The sequence below is a fragment of the Ascaphus truei genome, chromosome 10 (assembly GCF_040206685.1).
Source record: "Ascaphus truei isolate aAscTru1 chromosome 10, aAscTru1.hap1, whole genome shotgun sequence".
Lineage (NCBI taxonomy): Eukaryota > Metazoa > Chordata > Amphibia > Anura > Ascaphidae > Ascaphus > Ascaphus truei.
The window spans coordinates 38,758,622-38,781,889 of record NC_134492.1 but is presented as its reverse complement, the minus strand read 5'-3'; the positions used below and the strand labels follow the sequence as shown (position 1 = coordinate 38,781,889).

Sequence of the window (23,268 nt, the reverse complement as noted above, 5' to 3'; positions counted from 1 at the left end):
AAAGAGCTTTGCCAAGGACTACAATTCCCAGCAGCCTCTGGGGACTGCACTTTCACCCTTGTCACAGGCAGCATTGAAGCCAATAGAGCTGGCAGATTCCCATGCTGCAGAGTTGCAACAATGTTGTGTGCAGACAGGGTTTTTGTCAGTTGGAGCACGCTAGTAGTCAGAGACAGGAGCAGCCCAGGGAAGGAGATAGGGTACAGGGAGTCAGGGACTACCTGTACTAGGCCAGCACCCCCAGGGCCCGAGGTAGCTAAGTACCCCATTACAGTGAGTGCTGCAAGGGACTGCCCTAGGTTAAGGGACCCTGTCACTCAGGTTTGCAAGTTGGAGTCAGGGAGCTGTGAGGGAAGGAAGGGGGTGGGGAGCGAGTGCAGCTCCTGCACCCATATAGGTACCCACACCCCAGGTAGGCCCCAACTCCCCACTAGGTTAGTGGGTAAGTGCTGAGGGAGGCCCAAGATAGGGACGCTGCCCTTAGTATAGTGCTGCCTTGTCAGAGTCACGGCTGTCAGTGCTGTGAGGTCTGACAGGCAGGCACCTCGTTGCGCAGCACGTTGGCTGCCAGCATCCAGTGAGCTACAGCTTGTTGCTCTTGGCGCTGGGACTAGTTGTCTAATAGTCAGGACTGGGAAGAGTTAGGGAAGTGGGGCAGGTTATTAACCCATGTAGACCCCTAGGAGTTTCCCCCAAAGCCATTACAGGTTGCTGTGCTGTAGGGACGGCCTATAGTATAGCGCGTGTCATTTAGTGCTGTAGGGACAGGTCCTATGTTAGGGATCCTGTCACGGTAGGGTAGATTAGATAGGGACACAGCGGACGCTGCGGTTCCTGCTAAGAGGTCCGGATCCAAGTTGGAGTCATCAGAGACTGTTTCGAGGTTGGGATCGCCCCTGGCGGTCCGCGTGCAAGGAGTCCGGTGTAGGATCAGACGGAACCATCACATGACTGATCCTTTGTGAAGCCAGTTGGAGATCCGAGCACGGGAGTGCTCGGCAGGTACTATCTAATACACACGTGCACCAACGGGCCCTTAGTATAAATAGTGACTGCGCAGTCACCTATTGCCTCTCTCTGCAAGAGTGCGGGACATTGGGTGGGGTTCTTTGGACACTGGGTGGGATCACTTGGTGTTGGGGAAGCGTCCTGCGGGACGTCGCATTAAGTGTCTCCTCGGGAGAGGGACACCTGTTATGATATGTTTGTATGGTATTGTGTCATATGATGTTACCAGTAAATGCTATTAGTTATTATATTATACCTCACTGTGTATGTGATTATTTGTATGTGTCCTGCGAGGAACCACTCCCCCTATGGTGGGAGCCATCGCAGGTGGAGGCGCTGTACCGAGTAAGTGGTTGTCCATAGTACTGTAATTGCCCCAGGTTCCCCGTGGCGGAAGCTCAGCCCTCCTGTGAGCCAACAGGTATAGCACCAAACACAGAGTAACACTATATGTTCCCTGCACCCCCCACACGGTATCTGCGATTGGGGGGGGGGAAACCCGTTACACATGTTTCATAATATTTAATGTTTTAAAGTACTTCAACCCCAATTACATAATCCCCATGCTTTGCACAAGATGCAGTGGTAACATTTAGGACTATATTTAGTAAGCAGTGCTAAGCGGTAAGGCACCTAGCAGCCTATTTAGTTGAATGGGACTTTAGTTTCTCTTCCACCTAGCCTAGAAAATATTACCCTATACATTTCTGGTCCATCTTCTAATGCTAATAACATTTTAATTTATATAAATATGAAGTGTCCAAACCCTAAAATATGTTTTATAAAGGCAAAAGAAGCAGTCAGAAAAGGAACATTGAATAATATAATAATAATAATATCATATCTCCCCGCAGTATCCTTTTTTTAGTTGGACATCAATACTAGTTAATTGCAATGTCTTTAGAAGATCTTATTGTAGAAGACCTAAATTACAAGAGTGCTCCTAAAAATTCAGGGCGAGAAAAGGCCAGAATTATTATCATAACCAACCAATTAAGGTTGGGCATAATGAGCCAGGAGAAAATAAAGAATCTTTCCCAAAATCATAGACGTTAACTAACAGCACTTAACCCCCTTGTAATGATGGACGACCATCACTCTAGCTACCAGTTCAATCCTTACCTACCTACAGCCCGTTCTATCTCCGACAACATTTGTCTAGTGAAGGGGTGGCCAACTCCAGTCCTCAACAGCCACCAACAGGTCAGGTTTTAAGGATATCCCTGCTTAAGCTCAGTGGCTCAATCAAAGTCAACGACTGAGCCACTGATTGAGCCACCTGTGCTGCAGCAGGGATAGCTGTAAAAACTGAGCTATTGGTGGCCACTGAGGACTGGATTTGGCCATTCCTAATGCAACCTGCAGAACTCTAATGAGGACGAACGTGAACAGGGAAATGAAGCATTCAGCGGATAGCTATACAATAGCTATATTACGGTAGATGTGATGCCACTCAAAGTCACAGTATCTTACAGCTTTACCTCTGAAAGTAGAAGGTCCATGATATGGAAGACCATGCAAAGTGGGAATTTGGCTGTAAACAAGGTAAGAAACCACTGGGATGCATACATGTGAGCCTCTAAATTCAACTCCATGAAATGGGAATGCAGGTCTGGCAACTGCTCCTAAAAGAGAGAGAGAGAGAAAGAGAGTGCATTGTGTATATATATATATATATATATATATATATATATATATACTGTATATATATATATATATATATATATATATATATATATATAATTTCATTCACAGAAAGCAACGTTAAGCACAAGATTTCTACTTACGTCTGTCATATGAGATGAGGAAATATTACATCACCCATTCTAATACTGAAGAGCGTCCAAAAGTCTTTATATATATATATATATATATATAGCCAATAAAAAATATCACTTGTGAGCACATTCACATGTCTCAGACAGGTCTGCAACCCTGATTTTCACCATTATCACCTAGCATACCGTGCTTCCACTGCAGCAAGGGATTCTGGGAAATTATATGCAAATGGACACACAATGTGTCACCTTTTGCCTGAAATATATTTTTACATGGAACCCTTATATTATAAGAGGCGTGTGTGTGGGGGGGGGGGTGAGAGGAGGTGGGACAAGGTTGGTTTCTTAGGCCGCGTCCATGGTGGGTGTGTGCGCAGCGACTGTGCACGTACGCCTCTAGCTGGAGCAATTTGTGCCCTCCAGGCTGTGACGTTACGAACCGCTCACGTGACCCGGACGTCACTCGACAGAAAAACATTTGTTTCCTTGCGCTTCGCGAGCCCTTCTCATCGCGCGTATGTTCGCGCGCTCCAAGGACAGCACTGCATTTTTATCGTGCCACGGTAGCGGTAACCATGGATGCGGCCTTAGATTTCCCGAGCAATGCCCGGTACTTTCAGCTAGTAATAAATAATAGGTACAAGGGAATGCCTGCCCCACACAGCTTGCAATCTATTAATCACAGTAATGAATCAGAGGAGAAATCTGCCCATGTAGCTTCTCAGTCATCTGGCAAGCAGGCCATATTATTACCCTGTGGCAATTGTTTGCTTTATCTCAGTTTGTATACTAAATATTTGTGTATACATATGCATGCACACAGCACTACTAATACTACTGTCAATATTACTCTAAATTTTTTCTTAAAATAATACCCATCTGTTTCCTAGTTCTCTTCCCCTGCATAACAAACAGCCTGTATGTCACTGTTGATATTTTCCAACATGTTTTTTTTTTAATGCTAAGCAATGTTTACTTGCAGATCTCTTGATGTTCCATGTGCCAAATAAGAAGCATCAGAAACCAAGCATATCCCTTAACCACTACAGTACCCTTCTCATGTACCTGGTATGTCATGGGCCCTATTGACGTACCAGATGTCATGGCAAAAATGCTAATTTTCTAGGGAATGACCAGGCTAACGGCTCCAACTGAGCAGTCAACCTGATCAAAACACAAGTGTCCCCTTCCGTTACTGTCAGTCGGGGGGGGGGGTGGACATGTGATCGCTGCTGAAGCGATTACATGACCACAAATCCCAGAGGAAATAGTGAATTATTACTCAGCCTAAAATACGATATTATAAAAAAGTTTTGTCCGACCCTCCGTGAGATATACTGTAGCTCATCAGTGAGTTCATAATGCACATAGCCTGGTGGCAGATATGGAGAGTCAGATAGCTATAAAGATTAGACAGAAACCAGGTGAAGATAGAACGAGAATAACGCACTTGACATATGAGGAGAAAGCAAGGATGTTGGAGGAGAGGGAGGAGGAAAGAATTGATGACATCATAAAGGAATTAAATAAAAGAGATGCCGTGGAGAGAGGGAAGGGAGGGAGAGAGGGAAGGGAGGGAAAGAGGAGTTGGAAAGATAGAGAAAGTGGGGAAGAGAGGAGGAGGAAGGAAAGAGAGAGAGAGAGAAGGTGGGGAAAGAGAAAGTCAAACCTGTCGTTATTTTTGCAGCGGGCGGGGTTGGCGCGCAATGGCAGAGCCCTTGATTGATAATGTAAACTAGTTTAAAGGAGGAGTCCTTCGTAGGACAGAAGTGAGCTAAAGGCAGTGCCGTGTTCAATAGTTTAAATGTAACAGATATACATGTTTAATTTTTGAAAATGTAAAAGTATTTTTAAACTCAACTTTGGGACATTGTTACAGTCTTTCTCTAAGTTCTTTTAGTGATAAGACTGTCTTGATCTTCAAACCGAGAGGTGAATTGTTGTTATGGGTTTGTCCATTGTTTGTATAATAATTATGAAGATATTATTAGTCAAAACATATGATGAATTTAGTGGGCCTGAAAAGAAGGGAAACATTCATTTTTAACAGTTTGCATATGCTTTGGCCAAAGTATTAAACTAAATGACCCTTTTATTCAAAAGATATATAGGTATTTCACTGTGTATTTTTGCCATTGGATGTAGCATTGGGCTCTGTTTGTGTTTGTTTGTAGTATATATTGCCATGCCCAGTAGCACTCCTTTTTGACATTTTTATACATATATATTTTGTGTCAACTTTTGGGGCTTAAATAAGCTTACTGGGTATCAGTGTGTTTGTTAACTTTGTCCAGCTGGTTCTCAGCTGTTTGGGAGGTTGGCCCCACCCTCACAGGTTTAAAGCTTGTCCCATCCCACTTTCCATATGTGCAGGTCTTTGCATGTAGCCGATTGCGACAGATCTGATACAGAGTATTCTTCCTGGTATTGTCCAGGTAAATAAGAATTTCAAATCAGATTTAGAACCATGCAGCTGATTATGACAGATCAATTCTGATCATTCTTCCTAGTATTGTACAGGTTAAATACGTGAGTGAGACCGCAGTCACCATATGTATTTCTTAATTTTTAAGTAAATGTAAGGTGCTACAAAGGGTATATACGCAATAGTATCAGTGTTGATCAAAGATTTGATCAAAAAGAAACCCCTTATTATTAGCACTCAAATGTCACACATATTATGGTAATGGACACAATGGTCCCACAGTAATATACTGCTTGTCTGTCAGGTAATCCCGAATCACCGAGGATATCAAAAATAATAAAATTGTATTACTTCTACATAGAAAATTTAAAAAACACAGATACATTGTTAAAAATCCCTATAAACACGTGGCTGATATGTACTAGTCAAATACGGTAAGTATAATTTGACTGTTCAATACTTAAACATAACTTGACATCCGTTTAGTGCAGCTGTAAGATAGTATGTATATGTATCACAGAGCAGGTTATAAATCACGTATCTAGTATCTTAATCGTGATATATCTAGGATTACATATCCAAGTGCTGTGTGGTTACTTAAGTTATTAAGCTCTGTTGTACAAGTGGTCAAATGGTCAAACAAGGATATGTAATCCTAGATATATCACGATTAAGATACTAGATACGTGATTTATAACCTGCTCTGTAATACATATACATACTATCTTACAGCTGCACTAAACGGATGTCAAGTTATGTTTAAGTATTGAACAGTCAAATTATACTTACCGTATTTGACTAATACATATCAGCCACGTGTTTATAGGGATTTTTAACAATGTATCTGTGTTTTTAAATTTTCTATGTAGAAGTAATACAATTTTATTATTTTTGATATCCTCGGTGATTCGGGATTACCTGACAGACAAGCAGTATATTACTGTGGGACCATTGTGTCCATTACCATAATATGTGTGACATTTGAGTGCTAATAATAAGGGATATATTGTACAGGTTATTAAGAATTGTAATCAGTGTTAGGAACTGTGAATTATGGTTATGCCTTGGAGGGGCTCACAGGCTTTCAATGCTTTGGCCAAAGTATTAAACTAAATTACCCCTTTATTCAAAAGATATATAGGTATTTCACTGTGTATTTTTGCCATTGGATTTAGCACCGGGCTCTGTTTGTGTTTGCACATGGTACTTGTCCATGTAACACCTGAATTCAGCTACCCCTCCCCTAATTTATTTATTTCAAGCTTTTCTAAACTGGGGGGTGAGAGACATGGGGTTTCCTGGAGGATGACTTGTAAATATATGTTGTCCACTGACGCACAAATGTCCTTATGAATTGGCTCACCAGTCGTGACGGAGCCAGTGACCACACTGATATCCTAAAGATGCTGGCACCAAAAATATTGTTCTTTTATAAGCTGACCCCACCAACATTCAGTACTCCCGTACTGCTGTGGCAATAAGGACCACACAATGTTATTAGTTGCTTGTAATTTGAGCTGTTATTTCACTTAAAAAACAAATAAGGTCTGTGAGATTTCACTAGTGGTTAATAGTAACTATACTATAGCTGTAATGTGTCCTGTAGATGTTGGCTTACCATGAAACAGTCTCTTATTATGTAGTATGAACAGGCTTACAATTTGATGGTAACCAAATCGCTTTAAAGAAAAGGGCAAGACATCAAATAGGCGGAGGGGCTATTTATACCCATGAATGTCCTATATACAGTATTGTACTAGCATTTGATTTTCCCACGGTACAGCCCTGCTGTCCATTATGTGCATGTGATTAGTACTTAAAATTATGTAGCGGCTCAGCTCACCTGCAAGAGTCGCTCAAGCTGGTAGAACTTGCAATGTAGATCTTCAAAGTTGTTCTTGTAGAGATTGCGGAATTGGTAATCATACATGATCCTGACCAGCACGCAGAACGCCTGTTCCTCCGGCATCTATAGGGAAGAAAGATGTTCTTCTATTGCTGCCAGCAACTGCTAATATTTGATGGCACTTAATACTGGCAACTACCAGGCAGTACAACTCCTGCACTATGCTACAACCCCATAAACTCTTGACTGTGGTTAGTCACTTTGACTTGCATTCATGCAGACTTAATCATTTAATTGCTGCAGATACTGTAATTAATAGGTGGAGAAGCAATGGTTATTGGGATGAGAGAGACCAGTCAATGACTTCTACCAACTCTGTGAGACTTGGTAACTGTCTGTTCTGCTGATATTAATGCTGGACAAACCAGTACAGCTGCATCAGTTCAGAGCCCTAATATCCAAATACAGAAAATGTTGCCATATTGTGCTAAATAACACAAGAGCTCTGCCATGTACACACACTCCTACAAAGATTAACCATATTCTGATTACTACCAATGCTCGTGCAGAGCATTAGTTAAATAAACAGGTATAGCAGATGTCAGCCATGGTAGTGAGGTCATTATCTTTCCGATGCCTCTGTTATCGACTAAAAATTATTACAATGTAACATTTTCAAAATAAAATGAATTGTGCTAGGTTGGTTCTACCTGCTAAAAAGCAGTGTAGTTTTGACCAATTTACAAAAAATATAAAAAATAAGCAATTACTTTGCAGTTTCCCTCTAAGGATTAACTACACTATGTCTGGGAGTATATATTTTTGTGCGATATCCACATTTTTTGTGATGATAACCAAGAACCCAATAAGGAGATTTTAACGTATACACATGAGCATAGCACGGTAAAGAAGCAGTTAAATCTTTAGCAGTTGTTCATTGTTTCCAGTCTTTCATCACTTTCTAACTGCTAGAAAGCCTCCCCCGCTGGATGAATCAGACTGCCTGTTACTCACATGCAGCAGAAGCACTGCAGCTAGGAAGGACTGCCCTTGGCAATAGCCGATGTCCTCATCATACAAGGAATATGCCTGGTTGGGGAAGAGAAAAAGGGGTTAGATGTCTGATGGGAGAAGCGGTTAACACTCAAAGTATGTCTCCAACGGTGTAAGAAGAATTGGAAGAGCTGGCAAGTTCTAGTAGTGAGAATCCAGGGAATAAAACCAGATGCACACCGTTCCCCGTTTGATATTAACTGATGATTACATGTTCTAATGCAATAAAAACAGTGACTACAGTGGACACAGGTTATGTTCATGTGGAAATTATACAGTTTTGTATCATTGTTATTTTTAAAGGTTCTGCAGTCTTTAAACATCTCACCCAGTCAGCTCCCCTGTCCTTCATGTATCTTTAAGCAAAAGTCTACATTTTAAGTAACTACTCAATAGACTCACATCCCAGGCTGAGCCGTCCCACAGACTCACATCCCAGACTGAGCCTCCCTCCAGACTCAGATCCCAGGCTGAGCTGCCCCACAGACTCACATCCCAGGGTGGGCCTCCCCACAGACTCACATCCCAGGGTGGGTCTCCCCACAGATTCACATCCCAGGCTGAGCCTCCCCCCCAGACTGAGCCATCCCACAGACTCACATCCCAGACTGAGCTGTCCCACAGACTCACATCCCAGGGTGGGCCTCCCTACAGACTCACATCCCAGGGTGGGCCTCCCCACAGACTCACATCCCAGGGTGGGCCTCCCCACTGACTCACATCCCAGGGTGGGCCTCCCCACAGACTCACATCCCAGGTTGGACCTCCCCACAGACTCACTATCCACAGCTGAGCCTCCCCCCAGACTCACATCCCGAGGATGAGCCTCCCCCCAGACTCACATCCCGAGGATGATCCTCCCCCCAGACTCACATTCCAGTCAGAAATTGATTAACACTTACATTCCCAGCAAGCTCAAACTCCCACACCCACCACATCATGAATATATATTTATGTCAAAAAGAGTGCTACTGGGCGTGGCAAATGTATACAACAAAAGACAGGGGTGCCCAATGCTACATCCAATTGACAAAACAGTAGTAATGGAGGTCGGTGGCACCTCCCCCCAGAGCTCACTCCTCCACACCTTTTTAACTTGCAGAACAAAAATAGGTATAAGTGGCACACCACTGTTACTAAAAATAAAGAAAACGTATTGTGCTTGGGGTGCTCACCTCCTGATGATCCCGGCGTCCCAAGGCTGGATCCAAAGACTGGTAAACAATGTAGAAAAGAAGAAGACTGAAAGGTCTGAGGAAAGGACATCGAGTCCTGAAACGTTACCTGTTCATTAGCTCTGATGATTTAATACAGATTGAAGTTTCTTTAACTCTCCATTAGCCTTGTGTGTGCTTCTTCTTTTCTATATTGTTCACCTTTTTAACTTGGGCGGTCTTTTCACTTTGCTGCAAAGAACAGGATCTACTATGGTTCTTTCCCATCATACAGAGGTAAAAGGAAGGGTTCACAGTGTAGTGTAGACCGTGCTGAGGCGCGCTGAGCCGCACTGAGGGGAAACATTATCCCTATCAGCGCGGCTTTAGACGGCGCTTCCGCAGGCATGCGGAGGCGTGTGGAAATGCAGGAGACAGGCAAGTTTAAATTTTGTCGCTCCTGCAAGCGCAGGGCCGGTCATGTGACTGCCAGAAGCCAATGGCAGTCCGTGACGTCGGCGCCGTGACGTGGCGCGCTAGCCCTGCCTCCCGATCCGCCTCCAGGCCCGCCTCCCACCCGGCACACAAGCGCGCTCGCTGATGCTCATGCAGGGACAAGAAAAATCTCCTGCTTGAGCAGGCGAGCATGAGCGTCAGCGCTGCCCAGCGCCGCTCCCTGCACCATGTCCCAGGCCATAGCCTGCATACCACGTCAAGGTATAACCAAAATTAATGCAGGTCCTACACGCTGCTGTGTGTAATGATGAATTGGCATCAATATACTTTATTCAATATCATCAAAGTCAGTGTTAGCCATTCCTGGTTTGCGTGCTAGAGAAAAATGATTGAGATCGTAACTATAACAGAACAGGGTGCTCTCATCATGCTTTGTAATGTAGAGAGAGACCTGTGCACATCTGCTGTTATCCAGTTTGCCTGCGGTGGGAGCTGTTGTAGACAGTCAGGAGAACAATACATGACTGAATAGTGCCAAATTCAATAGTGCCAGTTGGGCATGAATACACAAAGATTTGACCACTTTAAGTGTCAATCAACCAGACCACACTTTGCAGTTGTTAGATAGAGCTGTACATTCCATAGACACAAAATAAATAAAAATCACATTGTTGTTGGATCTTTGTCTGAAAGGCTTACTTACCATATTCAACTTGCAACCTACTTCACTCAAGGGATATACAATGACCCACAGGACCTTATTACCTCAATGTCACCAGGTTTCTGTTCTACAGTAAAGGAGTCTCCTCTTACCTTACAGATCTTATAGAGAGAATCCTGTCCGTCTCCTTCCATGTCCTTGAAGTAATCATGAGCCGGAAACGTGCGGTGGATGTCTCTTTTGATCACACTCTCTTGGGCTGAATCCTAGCAAAGCGACATAAGGCACAGCTGTTGTCATCTTTAGATTTATAAAGACCAAACAGTGGCTGCATGATAAATACTGCAATACCCAGTGGCCCTTAATGAGCCAATACAAAAGAAGCAAGTCAGTGCATTCCAATTAGTAAAGTACACGGTAACATTGTGCAATCCTGTAGCCTAACCAGGTGTGATTATTTAAAATAAAAATAATAATAACAATGAATAAAGATGCAAGGACAAAAAAGGTCTGAATTTCTATATTGGGGGGGGGGGGGGGGGAGGCCGGGCACTGCTGGCCTCTGTGCACAGCAAAGGGTTTATGAAATCGGCAATCCTGCATTAAATATGCACAAACTGCTATATTTATGGCGGGAAATGCTCAGGGCAAAAATATTAGACATAGAAAAAGATTTACAGCTAGCTAAAATAGGCTGCCATGAAATGATTAATGATCTGTAGAAAGACCTCCTTGGCCTTGGAAATCTGTGTACAGCACCTTTGTGTTAGTCCACTAAAACATATTAAGCCTGCAAACATTTATTCTGGAGAACCAATAAAACAAAGATGATTCAATACTAATAAATATGTTTAAATCCATACAGTGTCAAAATTGGGACATGTTTTTAAGAAACGTATTCATTTGGAAATATTGAATCCATTGCACTTACTGCATCAACACCTGCATTTTCATTTCCAGGCTGAGAGATCGCCTCATAAAGACTTACTGAGATATTGTTTCCACTTAACAGTTTCAACTGCTGTGTTGAAACATAGTTCTCAATAGAAAGTGTCAATTATTTGTTCTTGGCTTCATGCTTCTTCTCAGTGACAGTGTTACACATTAGCTCTCTGCCTGTCTAAGCTTTAGTACATATTAGACCAAATAAGCAGTAAAGACAAAATATTTTTTGAGTCACTCAAAAATAAAGGTATATACTGAGCGTAGTGTTCAGAACACACCAGAACAAAATTTGTTCAAGTTTATAGCTTTAGAACATCTGAAAGTGAGACTGGCCACACCAAGAAACCTTAAACCCTCTCCTCCCGTTTATGTTTGCTCATTTCAGCTCTGGGGACCTCCTAGATTCAAAGACACACTGGGAAGCGTGCAGCCAGTACTTACACATCTAAATCCCCCAGAATCATGCAGGCCAATAGAAAGCTGTGATCGCTTCCTATTGGCCCACGTACTGCGCGAGATTTAAACCACCATTCTGTTTCCCCTATAGGGGAATGTCTCATGGAAATCCTACGGTCCCCGGAGCTGGAAATAGGACACTTCAGCTCTAAAAGCCCCTGCTTCCGACCCATATACAAAAAACGAGGGATGGGGTGGTAACGAGCAAAGGCACTTGCTCCTTTAAAAAGCTGTGTTCTACTACACCAGGGATCCTCAACTGGTGGCGCATGGCTCAAATGCACCCCCCCCCCCCCCCAATGGCCTTGATGTGATCTGTAGTCTCTGCTCCTGTTAATTTCCTACTGGTTCTTTACACAGCGAAGTGCAGTTTTCACACAGAAACTCACCTGTACGTTAAGGTAAAATAAATATGTATGGTACAAATGTTATAAATTGCTGTCAAAATGTTTAACTATAGTAAATTTGAATGTCTTCAAATGTAATTAAAATGACACAACAATAAGATTGTGGCCCTCCTAAATATTTGCTGATCTGGCCCCTTGGAGAATATGGATGAATTAGACCGTGATCAATATTCCAGATGTATTAAATACCACCTCTATAAGGGACAGAGATTTCAGTTGGGTGTCTTCCCTCTTTTTTTTCTTCTGCTTTTAGCTCTATATGTTGAAACATGCAAAGCTGCTACAACAGCTCCTACACCTCCGATGCACACTGGCTTCTTTTCACCAGCTAATCTGGCAATGTTCAGAGGAGCAAACAGACTATTAATAAGCAGGCCAGAGGGACATATCTCCTGGAGAGGGACCCTGCTGTCTTCTCATTTACAAGCTAAGCCCCACACTGAGCTTTGGGATGCAGGCGCGTCTCATCCTGCCATCCATCTTACATTCATATTTCATGAGTAGATTCCCCCCGTTTCTATTCAGTTACAGCGACCCCCTGAAGTCAGAGCACTATTACTATTAAGTGTCTTGTTGCTTTTTCAGTGGCAAAGGTAATGAGAATCCATGAAAATTTTATTCATTCAGTTACTTGGCAAACACCAATCTTAATAACTTGGCCAAAAACATAAATGAGTTGATGTTTTTATTAAATGCTTTTACTTTTTCATTCCGATCACATAAAGTACTCCACTGTGAAATCCTCCAGTCATTTTCTATTTTGGAAAAATGTTTAGGTCAAATTATTTTTTGTGACCTATTAAATATTACATCCAATTCAACTGTTCTTAGAATTGCTTGATCATTTAGCTCAGACCACTACAACTTGCTTCTGTACTCTCTTCTCAATATGAATAATGTTTGTTTATGTGCAGGTTTAGAGTTAGGACCTTAGGTCTAGCATTAAAACAACATCTTGTTCACTTGCTCCCTTCCGCTTTAAGATCTTTATCTTGTCACTTTACCTGACCCCATGGGCTTTCATTAATTCAGAAAATATTCCCCTCCCATGCAGATTCAGAAAGAAAAAATGATCACAGCTCATGTCGGTGCAAATGAGCAGTAACTAAATCAGGGGAAATCCTGTATAATGTATGCAGTTGTTTTTTTTTTTTACTCGTCTTAAAGCTGCAGTTCAGTTTTTTTTTTTTTTTTTACATTTATTTTTTTACTTCAATAGTTTTATGTGTGCAATCTCTAATTAGCTAAAGAACTGTATAGCTGCAGGTCAATTCGTTTTCCATGTATTGATAGGTCGAAATTTGGTGACATATTAAAAGCTGGGATTTGTTTATAATCTGCTTGACTGGCAGTGGAAGCTCATGAATATTCATGAGCATTTCTGCACTGACAAGTGCTAGAGGGAGGGCAGGGCTGACAAAGGGGTGTGCCAGAGCTTGTGACAGGACATGAAGGGGCAGTGCCTTAGCAAATGGCTGTTAAAATAGAATACAAGAAAATTGGTCTTTCAAAGTTGTTTTTTTAAAAACAGAAAATGCTAAAAGTATTTTTTCTTACTACAGAACTGATTTATTTAAAAAAACACACATGCAGGATATTGACTGAACTGCAGCTTTAAGGATCATCACCCAGTTTCCCAAAAGTGTCTCCATTTCAGAGAACTAGAACTAATAAACCAGATCTATACTGTTGCAGACCTACTCTGAGATACACACTTCAGGCACACTTAAATATGTGTGTGTGTGTGTGTGTGTGTGTGTGTGTGTGTGTGTGTGTGTGTGTGTGTGTGTGTGTGTGTGTGTGTGTGTGTGTGTGTATATACAGTATATATATCACCCAGAAAAAACTAGCGCTAAACATACGCAAAACAGAGCACCTAATAGATAACTCTACTAAATATTACAAGAAAATGAAAAATAGTTACAAGTCCAGTCCAGGAGATGAACAATGAATGGATGTGAAAATGCATCCCACACAAGATGTAATGTTGTTGAGGCCAAAAGCAGGTGTATTTAATGGGGGGCTGCTGTATTGTATTGTATGTCTTTATTTATATAGCGCCATAAATTTACATAACGCTTCACAGTAGTGATACATGTTGTATCCAGGGAGGATCACTCCCCTAGGAAGATCTGAATAGAAAGGGAAAAAGACAGCGCACACCCCTAGTGCATTATCAAAAACAATGGGATTTATTTAATAAAAGATGAGTGGCAGACAATTCCCACTTACAAGATATAAAAGCGAAGATTCACATAATGGTATCTTTAAATGAGTAGCGGTGCATCTTTTAGTAACCACCACCAGCCGAGGGAACCTCCAGATAGCAATCAAAGGACACCACCTGTCTTTACGTGAGCCGCTGCAAGGAGCAAGAGTCCTCCAGCACCTCATCTTTTATTAAACAAATCCCATTGTTTTAGCTAATGCACTAGGGGTGTGCACTGTGTCTTTATCCATATATATATATATATATATATATATATATATATATATATATATATATATATATATAAATTAGGACTGTTCAAGCTCTGTGACTCAAATAAATCGGTGCTCCTCATTATTAGCAGTGTGCCATATTTCCTTAAGCATTACCCATAACCGCTTTGACCAAGGAAAAGATACTTCATATAAACCATAAAATAAAACTGTATTTTTTCAAAATAACATAAAACTTACAATGCATGCTGAAATAAAAATAGTTTTTTTTTTTTTTTTTTTTACAATTTCTGTTCTGACTCAAGCTCACTGTGGCAAGTGAGTGGAGACAGGCATCTTCACTCAATCCCATATACCAAGCAAGGGCATCTTCTTATTTGCTGAAGTGTATATTGGGTCAACAATAAGACAAATAAAAAGGGGGAAAGGTACTGAGGGAAAACACTGGGGCATGGGAGCAATGGAGGGAAAAGGGAGATAGGATGGCAGTGGGATAATGCAAAGTATAGGGATAGCTATGATACTAGGGATAGGTAAATTGCAATCACTTTACCAGAGGAGATAAGAGAGGGGACTGCTCAAGATGGCTGCTAGAACTAAAAAGGAAGCATGCTAGCCTGGGCTGATAGGAAATAAAGCAAGGATTATGCCAACTAGCAGGGGGAGCCAGGAACAACTCAACTAACTGAGAAAAAAAGGGTGTTTGGGAAGCCAAACAGGGAATGTTGCATTTGTTGCAACATTACACTGAGGAGTATTGGCTGCTTCACAACAGGGAAAATAAACATACAGAGAGGTTCCAGGACAATTTCAATAAAAACTGCTTAATTTTTGATTTACCAAAAATGTATACAGAACACATAAATATTTGTAATTATTACCATTACGTTATTTAAGTTACTAATAAAACAGTATAATACTTAAATTTGCTTTGAAAATAATTTCAGTATTGGAAATTAGACAAAATACTGAATTTTTTAAACAAATTTAAAACAAATTCATAGTATAGGGATTCTAACCTTCCTATGGCTCGCGTCGCCCCAAACCATACAAAAATGAGATTAAGCGCGAAATGTGGGGGTTACACAAAGCCATGCATTGTCCGCATAGTAATGCAGTAATGAGCCATAGCTGGCTAACATATAAAATGGCATAGGTCCTGACATTAACGGTGTAAATGAGAATGAGTTTTGATTTTTCCCATGGTGACTTCTGCAATACAGGTACTTTTTTTTTAAATATCCAATTACAAATTCTTTAAAAAAAATAAAAATATTTTTAACTCATTTTTTTGTGGTGCCCCTACTTTACTGGTGCCCTAAGCACGTGCTTAGTCTGCCTATTGGGTAATCCGGCCCTGCATGCAGCCAAAGACCAAGGTCATTACACCCTGCTTATATTACCTGACCTCAGCTTTTGATGCTGTGCACTACCCTCTCCTTCACATTCTCCATACTCTTTGTATCCATGACAAAGCTCTATCGTGGATTTCCTCTTACTTCCCATCATTCTTTAAGTGTCTCTTTTGGTAACACCTGCTCTTTCTCTATTGGTCACCCTCTATCAGAGTGTATGTCCTGGGACTTCTCTTTACTTTCAACACACTCTCTCCAGGATGATCTCATCACATCCTTGGGTTTCAGATAGGACTATGCTGATGACACATAAATGTACTTTTGAACACCAGACTTTTCACCAGCTGTCCAGACTTAAAGTCTCTGAATGTCTCTCCGCAACATCATCAAGGTTGGCTCTAAGCTGACTCAAACGTAACATGCCCCAAGACTGCCCCTATTGGCCCCTTCCCCATTATGTTCAATAGCACTAGTAACACAAGCATGCTGCCTATGTGGGACCTGGGACTCCTCCCTCATACTCAACTTTAGTAGTCACTAAAACCTGTCAATTTGTCCAACATAACATTCTGAAGATATGCCCTTTCCTCTATTGCTCTACTGATAAAATCCAAAGCATGCCATTATTCTCTCCTGTCTCGACTATTGTAACCTTTTATTGTCCAGCCTTCCTCCCCTACAATTTACCCTAAATGCTGTGGCTAGAATCACTTCACTCTCTCCTAAAACCATCTCCTGTTGAAATCCCTCTCCTGGTTTCCAATTAAATCCTGTATTACATACACCAGGGGCGCACAAACTTTTTTTTTGCTGTGCCCCACCCCCCTACCTGCTCTTCTCTACTCCTCCTTACCTCGCGTGGCGTCAAATCTCATTTGACACGTGTGACGTCACATGATTCCGCGGCATCATTTGGTGCTGCGTTGCCATGGACACGAGTCACGCCGGCAGAGTCCAGATACGTTTTAGAGTTGCAGCCTCACACGATCCAACGGCATTTCATTGCCAGGGGAACAGCTCAAGGCCTTGGCAACCGCCTGCACCCCCCAAACAAATCTAGCGCCCCCCCCCCCCCCCCCCCACTTGTGCACCGCTGACATACACAGTGCCCTTTCTCCTACAAGGCTTTAAACATTTTCCACTAAGCACATTCTCTCTCCATATTTAAGGCTATCTTGAATCTCAACTCTTCAATTAAACATTTCAGTATTTCCAAAGTTCTCATCCCAGGCATACTCATTTAAAAGAACACCTTTTGCTACTCTCTTTGTACTGTAAGTTTTCCCTTCATATCACTTACATTGTAAGCTCATCAGGATTTATTTATTTATAAAATATTTTACCAGGAAGTAATACATTGAGAGTTACCTCTCGTTTTCAAGTATGTCCTGGGCACAGAGTTAAGACAAATAATACATGGTTACAAATACAGTTACATAAATGAACAGGGTATACATTATATACAAGACATTGCGTGCACAGTTAAAGAAAATATATGTTATGGGCGTATGTAACAGTTACAGACCAGATTAAAATGTGAGACGGCCTTAGATTTGAAAGAACTTAAACTGGTGGAGGATGTGAGAGTCTCCGGTAGGTTGTTCCAGTTTTGGGGTGCACGGTAAGAGAAGGAGGAACGGCCGGATACTTTGTTGAGCCTTGGGACCATGAACAGTCTTTTGGAGTCTGATCTCAGATGATAAGTGCTGCATGTGGTAGGGGTGAGGAGCTTGTTCAGGTAGCTGGGTAGCTTGCCCATAAAGAATTTAAAGGCAAGATAGGAAAGGTGAACTTTGCGCCTAGACTCTAGTGATGACCAATCTAGTTCTTTGAGCATTTCGCAGTGGTGTGTTATAGTTGCATTGGAGAACAAAACGACAAATTGAATTGTAGAGGGTGTCAAGTTTGCTAAGGTGGGTTTGAGGTGCCAAGCCATATACTATGTCTCCATAGTCAAGGATAGGGACTCCTAATGTTGACTTTTATGTTTTAACCAATTATTCCCATCAGGGCCGCCAACAGAAATCGTGGGGCCCAGGCCCCAACCCCCCCCCCCCCATAAACACCCGTGCCAGCGGTATTGCGAGCCGCACCCCCCCCCCTTTTCACACCTCACGAACCCCCTCTTCTCCCCCCCTCCTATGTATTTCTCTCCTTTCTGTCTCACCCCTTCTCACTCTCCCGCCTCGCATGTATTTCTCTCCCCTGCGTCTCACTCTTACTCCCTTTTCCTCACTCACCCCCTCTCTCCTCTCCCTACGTCAAGTCAATTACCCCACGCTCACTCATTCCCTCCCACCTCACACAATTCCCCCCACAAGATATATACCAAAAAACTTCCCACCCCCAATGCAAAAAGCTTCTCACCCCCAAATACATACAAAAAAAATCCCCACCCCAAATATATACAACCTCCCCCACCGCCCAAAAATGCATACATAAAACCCAAATACCAATACACATATATAAAAAAAAATACATATAACCACACACACACACACACACACACACACACACACACACACCTCCCCAATACATATAATAAATAACCCAACCCATATAAAAATACCCCCAAGCCCCCCAATACATATAAAAATACCCCCAAGCCCCCCAATACATATAACAATACCCCCAAGCCCCCCAATACATATAAAAATACTCCCAAGCCCCCCAATACATATAAAAATACTCCCAAACCCCCCAATACATATAAAAAAAACCCCATGTCCCTCAATACATAGAACAATTGCCCCAAGCCTCCCAATACATATAACAATACCCCCAAGCCCACCAATACATATAAAAATACCCCCAATACATATAAAAATACAGACTTACCTTGGGCCAGGTCCGGTGTCTGCGGGGTCCGCTGGCTGGGAGGGCCCGGCCGGCACTGCACATTTTCTCCCGGCCTCTGGCCAGGCCCTGCTGCCGATCGTGGACGACTCTCAGCTGCTTATAAGCCTCTTCCTTTCTCTGCCCCACGCCGCCGAGCTTCCACTGGCATCAGCGTCAGAGAGCCCCATCGCGCGCCAGCAGTGGAAGCTCAGCAGCATGGGGCAGAGAAAGGAAGAGGCTTGTAGGCAGCTGAGAGTCAGGGCCCAGCTGCGACTGGCAGTAGGGCCTGGCCAGAGGTCATGGGAAATGTGCAGTGCCAGCTGGCCCCCCCAGCCAGCGGGCCCGGGACACGAACCCCAGCAGACCCCCCTGTTGGCGGCCCTGGCCGCGCCAGAAATCGGGTCCAACTTGCAGTGCCAGACGGACGGGCCCCCCACAGACCATCAACGAGGTAAGTCTGAATTTTTTAAATATGCATTGGGGGGTGGGGGATCTTGTTTTTATGTATTGGAGGTGGGGGTCTATGTTATATGTATTGGGTGGGTGGGAGTCTTTTTATATGTATTGGAGGTGGGGTCTTTTTTATATGTATCGGGGGAGTGGGAGGCTTTTAAAAATGTTTTGGGGGAGTGAGGGTTTTTTTAAAAATGTATTGGGGGAGTGGGGGGCTTTCTAATAATGTATTGGAGTGGGGGCTTTTTAAAAATGTACGTGACCTAAACAGAAAAAAAGAAGAAAATGCGCCGATCCTAGTGTGATAACATATAAAAAGATTTAATACACCTTGGACATTTACAATTGAACACTCACAAACATCCGTTTAAATTGCGCGATGTATGAGAAAAATCTCATGCCCCAACATGCTCCTCTGGGACGCCGCTCCGCTCGAACCACTCTGGAATATCCTTCCCTCTGTGTGGTGTTGCCTTGTAGAGTGTCCTCCGGCAACACACAGCTGCGATCACACAATCCTGTGTAGAGGGGTTCCTGGGTACTTTTGGCGGTCACTAGCAATTTACTCCGGCGTCTGTCAGCTTACAAACAACTGCTCACAACGAACACGTGACCCTACGTTGTTCATCAGTCTAACGCTAATTTCATCAGGGGATAGACTTGGACAGGACTCCTAATGCTTAAACACCTCCTGAGACCAATCACAGGAGACTTGATTTGATTTAAAATTGTATACATTTGATTCTAATCACCCTTACCTTTAATAAAGATATATGTAGAGATTTGCAGAAACCAATACATTTACTTGAATACCAATAATCATTCATGTATGTGAATAGAGGATTAGTATGAAGTTTACACATTCATGTATATGTGAATACAACATTTCCTCTTTAATAGGCTAATTTTGAAAAAAGGATAGCAAAGATTTCATTATAATCCGAAATGATCAGTACATTTTCTAGTAACATTATATTGCAAGCATATTCTTGATAATAGCAGGATTCAAAGGGTGTACTTATAACCTAATAATGTGTGAATATCATATGCTCAGGCAATGTGGTAGATGAAAGAGCTATGTATATACAGAGTAAACTACTGCTGCATTCTTACTAAAATGCAGCCACAGCACAATATCTTGAGTCAATGGTATATCACAGATTCCTGTCCCATACTTATATTTCTCACCAAATCATATAAGATCAATTACTGGTTAAACACCCTAGTATCCATATACTGATATATTAATTATTCGCCAAGTTATAATTGTATCCATATATAACAACAACAATGGGGGCTGATAATAAAGCCTGGACACATAAGTAGCGATACAGAATGCGTGTTGCAATAATGTATCCAAATGCCAGAGCATGTGACTCAGGAGACCAATACAGAGTACTCTACTCTGAGCAAAACAGAACAGCATACATAAGCCCTGAATAAACCACATAATACTGCAACTAATAGCAAATAATGATAAAGCGGTCAGCCGCTATGTGGTAATATAATTGCAAATTGCCGCATTCAGGTAAGGATAATGGTCTCGGCGGACCAGATTAAAAGGAGATAGACAGTAACACCCGATACAAGCCGTGATATTAGCCGAGTAGGAAGATGTCGCCACTCCAGATGATGTCACAGCCGGGTCATTAGACCGATTGACAGTAATATTATCTAGTAGACCATTGTGGTCTTCATATTTGTTCCAGCATTGAGTGCAAAATATATGGGGATCCTGTTTGATCCTTCTTGGATCTACTCTGTCTCACATTTATTTTGTCCCACTAAGGGACTGCAGCTTTAACAGATACATGGTGGCAGCACTCAGCAATTGACCTTCAGCAGTTTGTTCTTATATCAGTGGCACAATATTTCAGACAGCCTCTCACTTTAAGAAACAAAATCATAAAAATAATACCTACTCCTCTATGGGAGACTAACAATGCAGCAGCATAAACCTCTCTAATTGTCGCTGGCCAACTAGCCTGGTTCCCACCTCAAATAACACACTCCCGTTTAGGGTTACTATATACTCAATAATATCCACAGTCTTTAGGCACAGAAATATATATTGAGTTCTTATCTGACAGATGGGGACAGCGTTCCACTAGATTCTGTGCAATACTTCCGGATACTGCAACACATGAAGGGGGCGTCCTCCCCGAACAGGATTCAGGGGAGCAGCATGCCCCAGCCTCCAGGCAAGAGACTGAGAAGCAGCAAACCTTTCTGCCATAAATACCTGTTCCTGTAATTAGGTGAGCAGGTGAGGGGGAACCAGAACCAGATTTTTTATCCACCAGCCTTAGTGACTGTGAGTCTGTGGGACGGATCACTTCCATCCTATGTCTGCACTTTCTGATATAAAAATAGTACAGAAAGCTGCCTACTATCCTGGGACTATGTCACAGTATTTGTATTATTTCTTGATAAGTATGGGTCATTTAGTTCAATACTTTGGCCGAAATATTTTAAGCCTACAACCACATCACAGTAAACCCATTTCAGTAGGTCCTACATTGCCAATATTATACTGTCTCATGTTTTTCTGATTTCTGGTGCCGGTATTCCTGTACCCAGAGAAACTGTCTCTCTAATCTAATGGTGGTTTACATTTCCCACGTCACGCGGACCAATAGGAAGTCGTGTAGTCATCTGGTGCGGCATCCTATTGGCCCACGTGATCTGGATCTTTAAATTCCGCAGAAATACCGGCACCCCTTACAGAGGTAAGTATCTCTGGAAGCAGAGGGTTCTCTGGATTTAACACAGATCAGCTCTGGAGACCCCCTGCTTCAAACCTGTAATAAAAAAAAAAATGAAACATTTTATATACAAGTTAACCCGTATTGCTGCTTTAAAACACTTTAGTTTAGAAAAAGTTACTTTAACTAAGAGACAAAAAGGAAATATATTGGATTGATTCATGAACTACTTTGAAAAACAAATGGGAGAAGAATATCATCATCATTTATTTTTTAAGTAAATACAACTACAATTAAATACAATAATTTTGTTTCACATGAGACACAGGCAAAGCCAGAATTATTTTTATTATAACGCGCCAACATATTCCATAGCATTGTACAATAGAATTGGAGGACGAAAACAAAGTAACCAACATAAACTTACACTGTTACAGTAGGGAAGGAGGCCCTGCCCCAAGGAACTTACAGTCTATAAGGAAGGAACATAAGGTACAGGGGGTTACATTAAATGAACAGAGGTTATACATTCAGTTTACAGACATATCATGGACAGTTGCAGATAATAAATGATTATGAGAATTGTAACAAAGCATCTCTAACATCAGCGAACGGCATCAAACAGTTGACACCCTTTTGGGAAACTCGTGTTTTCTCATATCAAAGAAGTCCTGAGGAGAAGTGATAGCAGCTGGAAGTAAACAGACTGGCCCAGCAAAAATGCAGAGGGGTTGGGGAGGAGAAGGTGAAGATCTCATGGTTTTTCAAGCTGTGTCTGTCCTTTCTTGCAGAAATTAACCCTGTTCATGCTGGCATAGTGGACAGGAGCAGTGAAGGGGGAGCATGGTGGAGAGACCCTCTGGGGAGCCGTCTTTGGAGAGGCTCGTGTAGTTTCATATCAAAGAAGTCCTGTATTAAAATAGTTTTCCGAGGGTGATTTATACCGTAACTTTCAAAATGTTGTTTGAAGTTATTTCAGATAATAATCAATTATATATTTTGGAACATTGTTTGTCTGTTCACTATGCATTTGGACATCTCTTAAGATAGTGGCCAAATTTAGCATGATGATTGCTGAAAACAAGGAGCAGGTTCTTGTTTATTTTTGGCATTAACTAATCCAAAGCGCAAACTCTGCCCGAGATCATAAAATAGAAAGAAAATAGATACTGGAAACTTGCTACCAATATTCAAAAAAGTGCTCAAAAACTACTATAAATTGCCCTCTCACGTGGTAGCAGAAAAATTCAGGTGTTTTCAATGTATGAAGGGTTAACACACGTGAA

At 42.0% G+C, this 23,268-nt stretch overlaps 1 protein-coding gene and 1 long non-coding RNA gene across 8 annotated transcripts in view; one reads left to right on the top strand and one right to left on the bottom strand.

The window, feature by feature from the left end:
- Nucleotides 1–23,268, bottom strand: part of RABGAP1L (RAB GTPase activating protein 1 like) — a 318,905-nt gene that overhangs the window by 74,526 nt on the left and 221,111 nt on the right. For all 6 annotated transcript variants that reach the window (XM_075616671.1, XM_075616673.1, XM_075616670.1 and 3 more), the window contains exons 14-17: nt 10,534–10,647; nt 8,072–8,146; nt 7,055–7,180; nt 2,490–2,633 (exon numbers count right to left, since the gene is read on the bottom strand). In XM_075616671.1, coding sequence (XP_075472786.1) covers nt 2,490–2,633; nt 7,055–7,180; nt 8,072–8,146; nt 10,534–10,647 — 459 coding nt within the window. The remainder of the gene's footprint in view (nt 1–2,489; nt 2,634–7,054; nt 7,181–8,071; nt 8,147–10,533; nt 10,648–23,268) is intronic.
- LOC142503861 (uncharacterized) overlaps nt 1–23,268 on the top strand; it is an 83,500-nt gene that overhangs the window by 27,008 nt on the left and 33,224 nt on the right. The window lies entirely within an intron of this gene.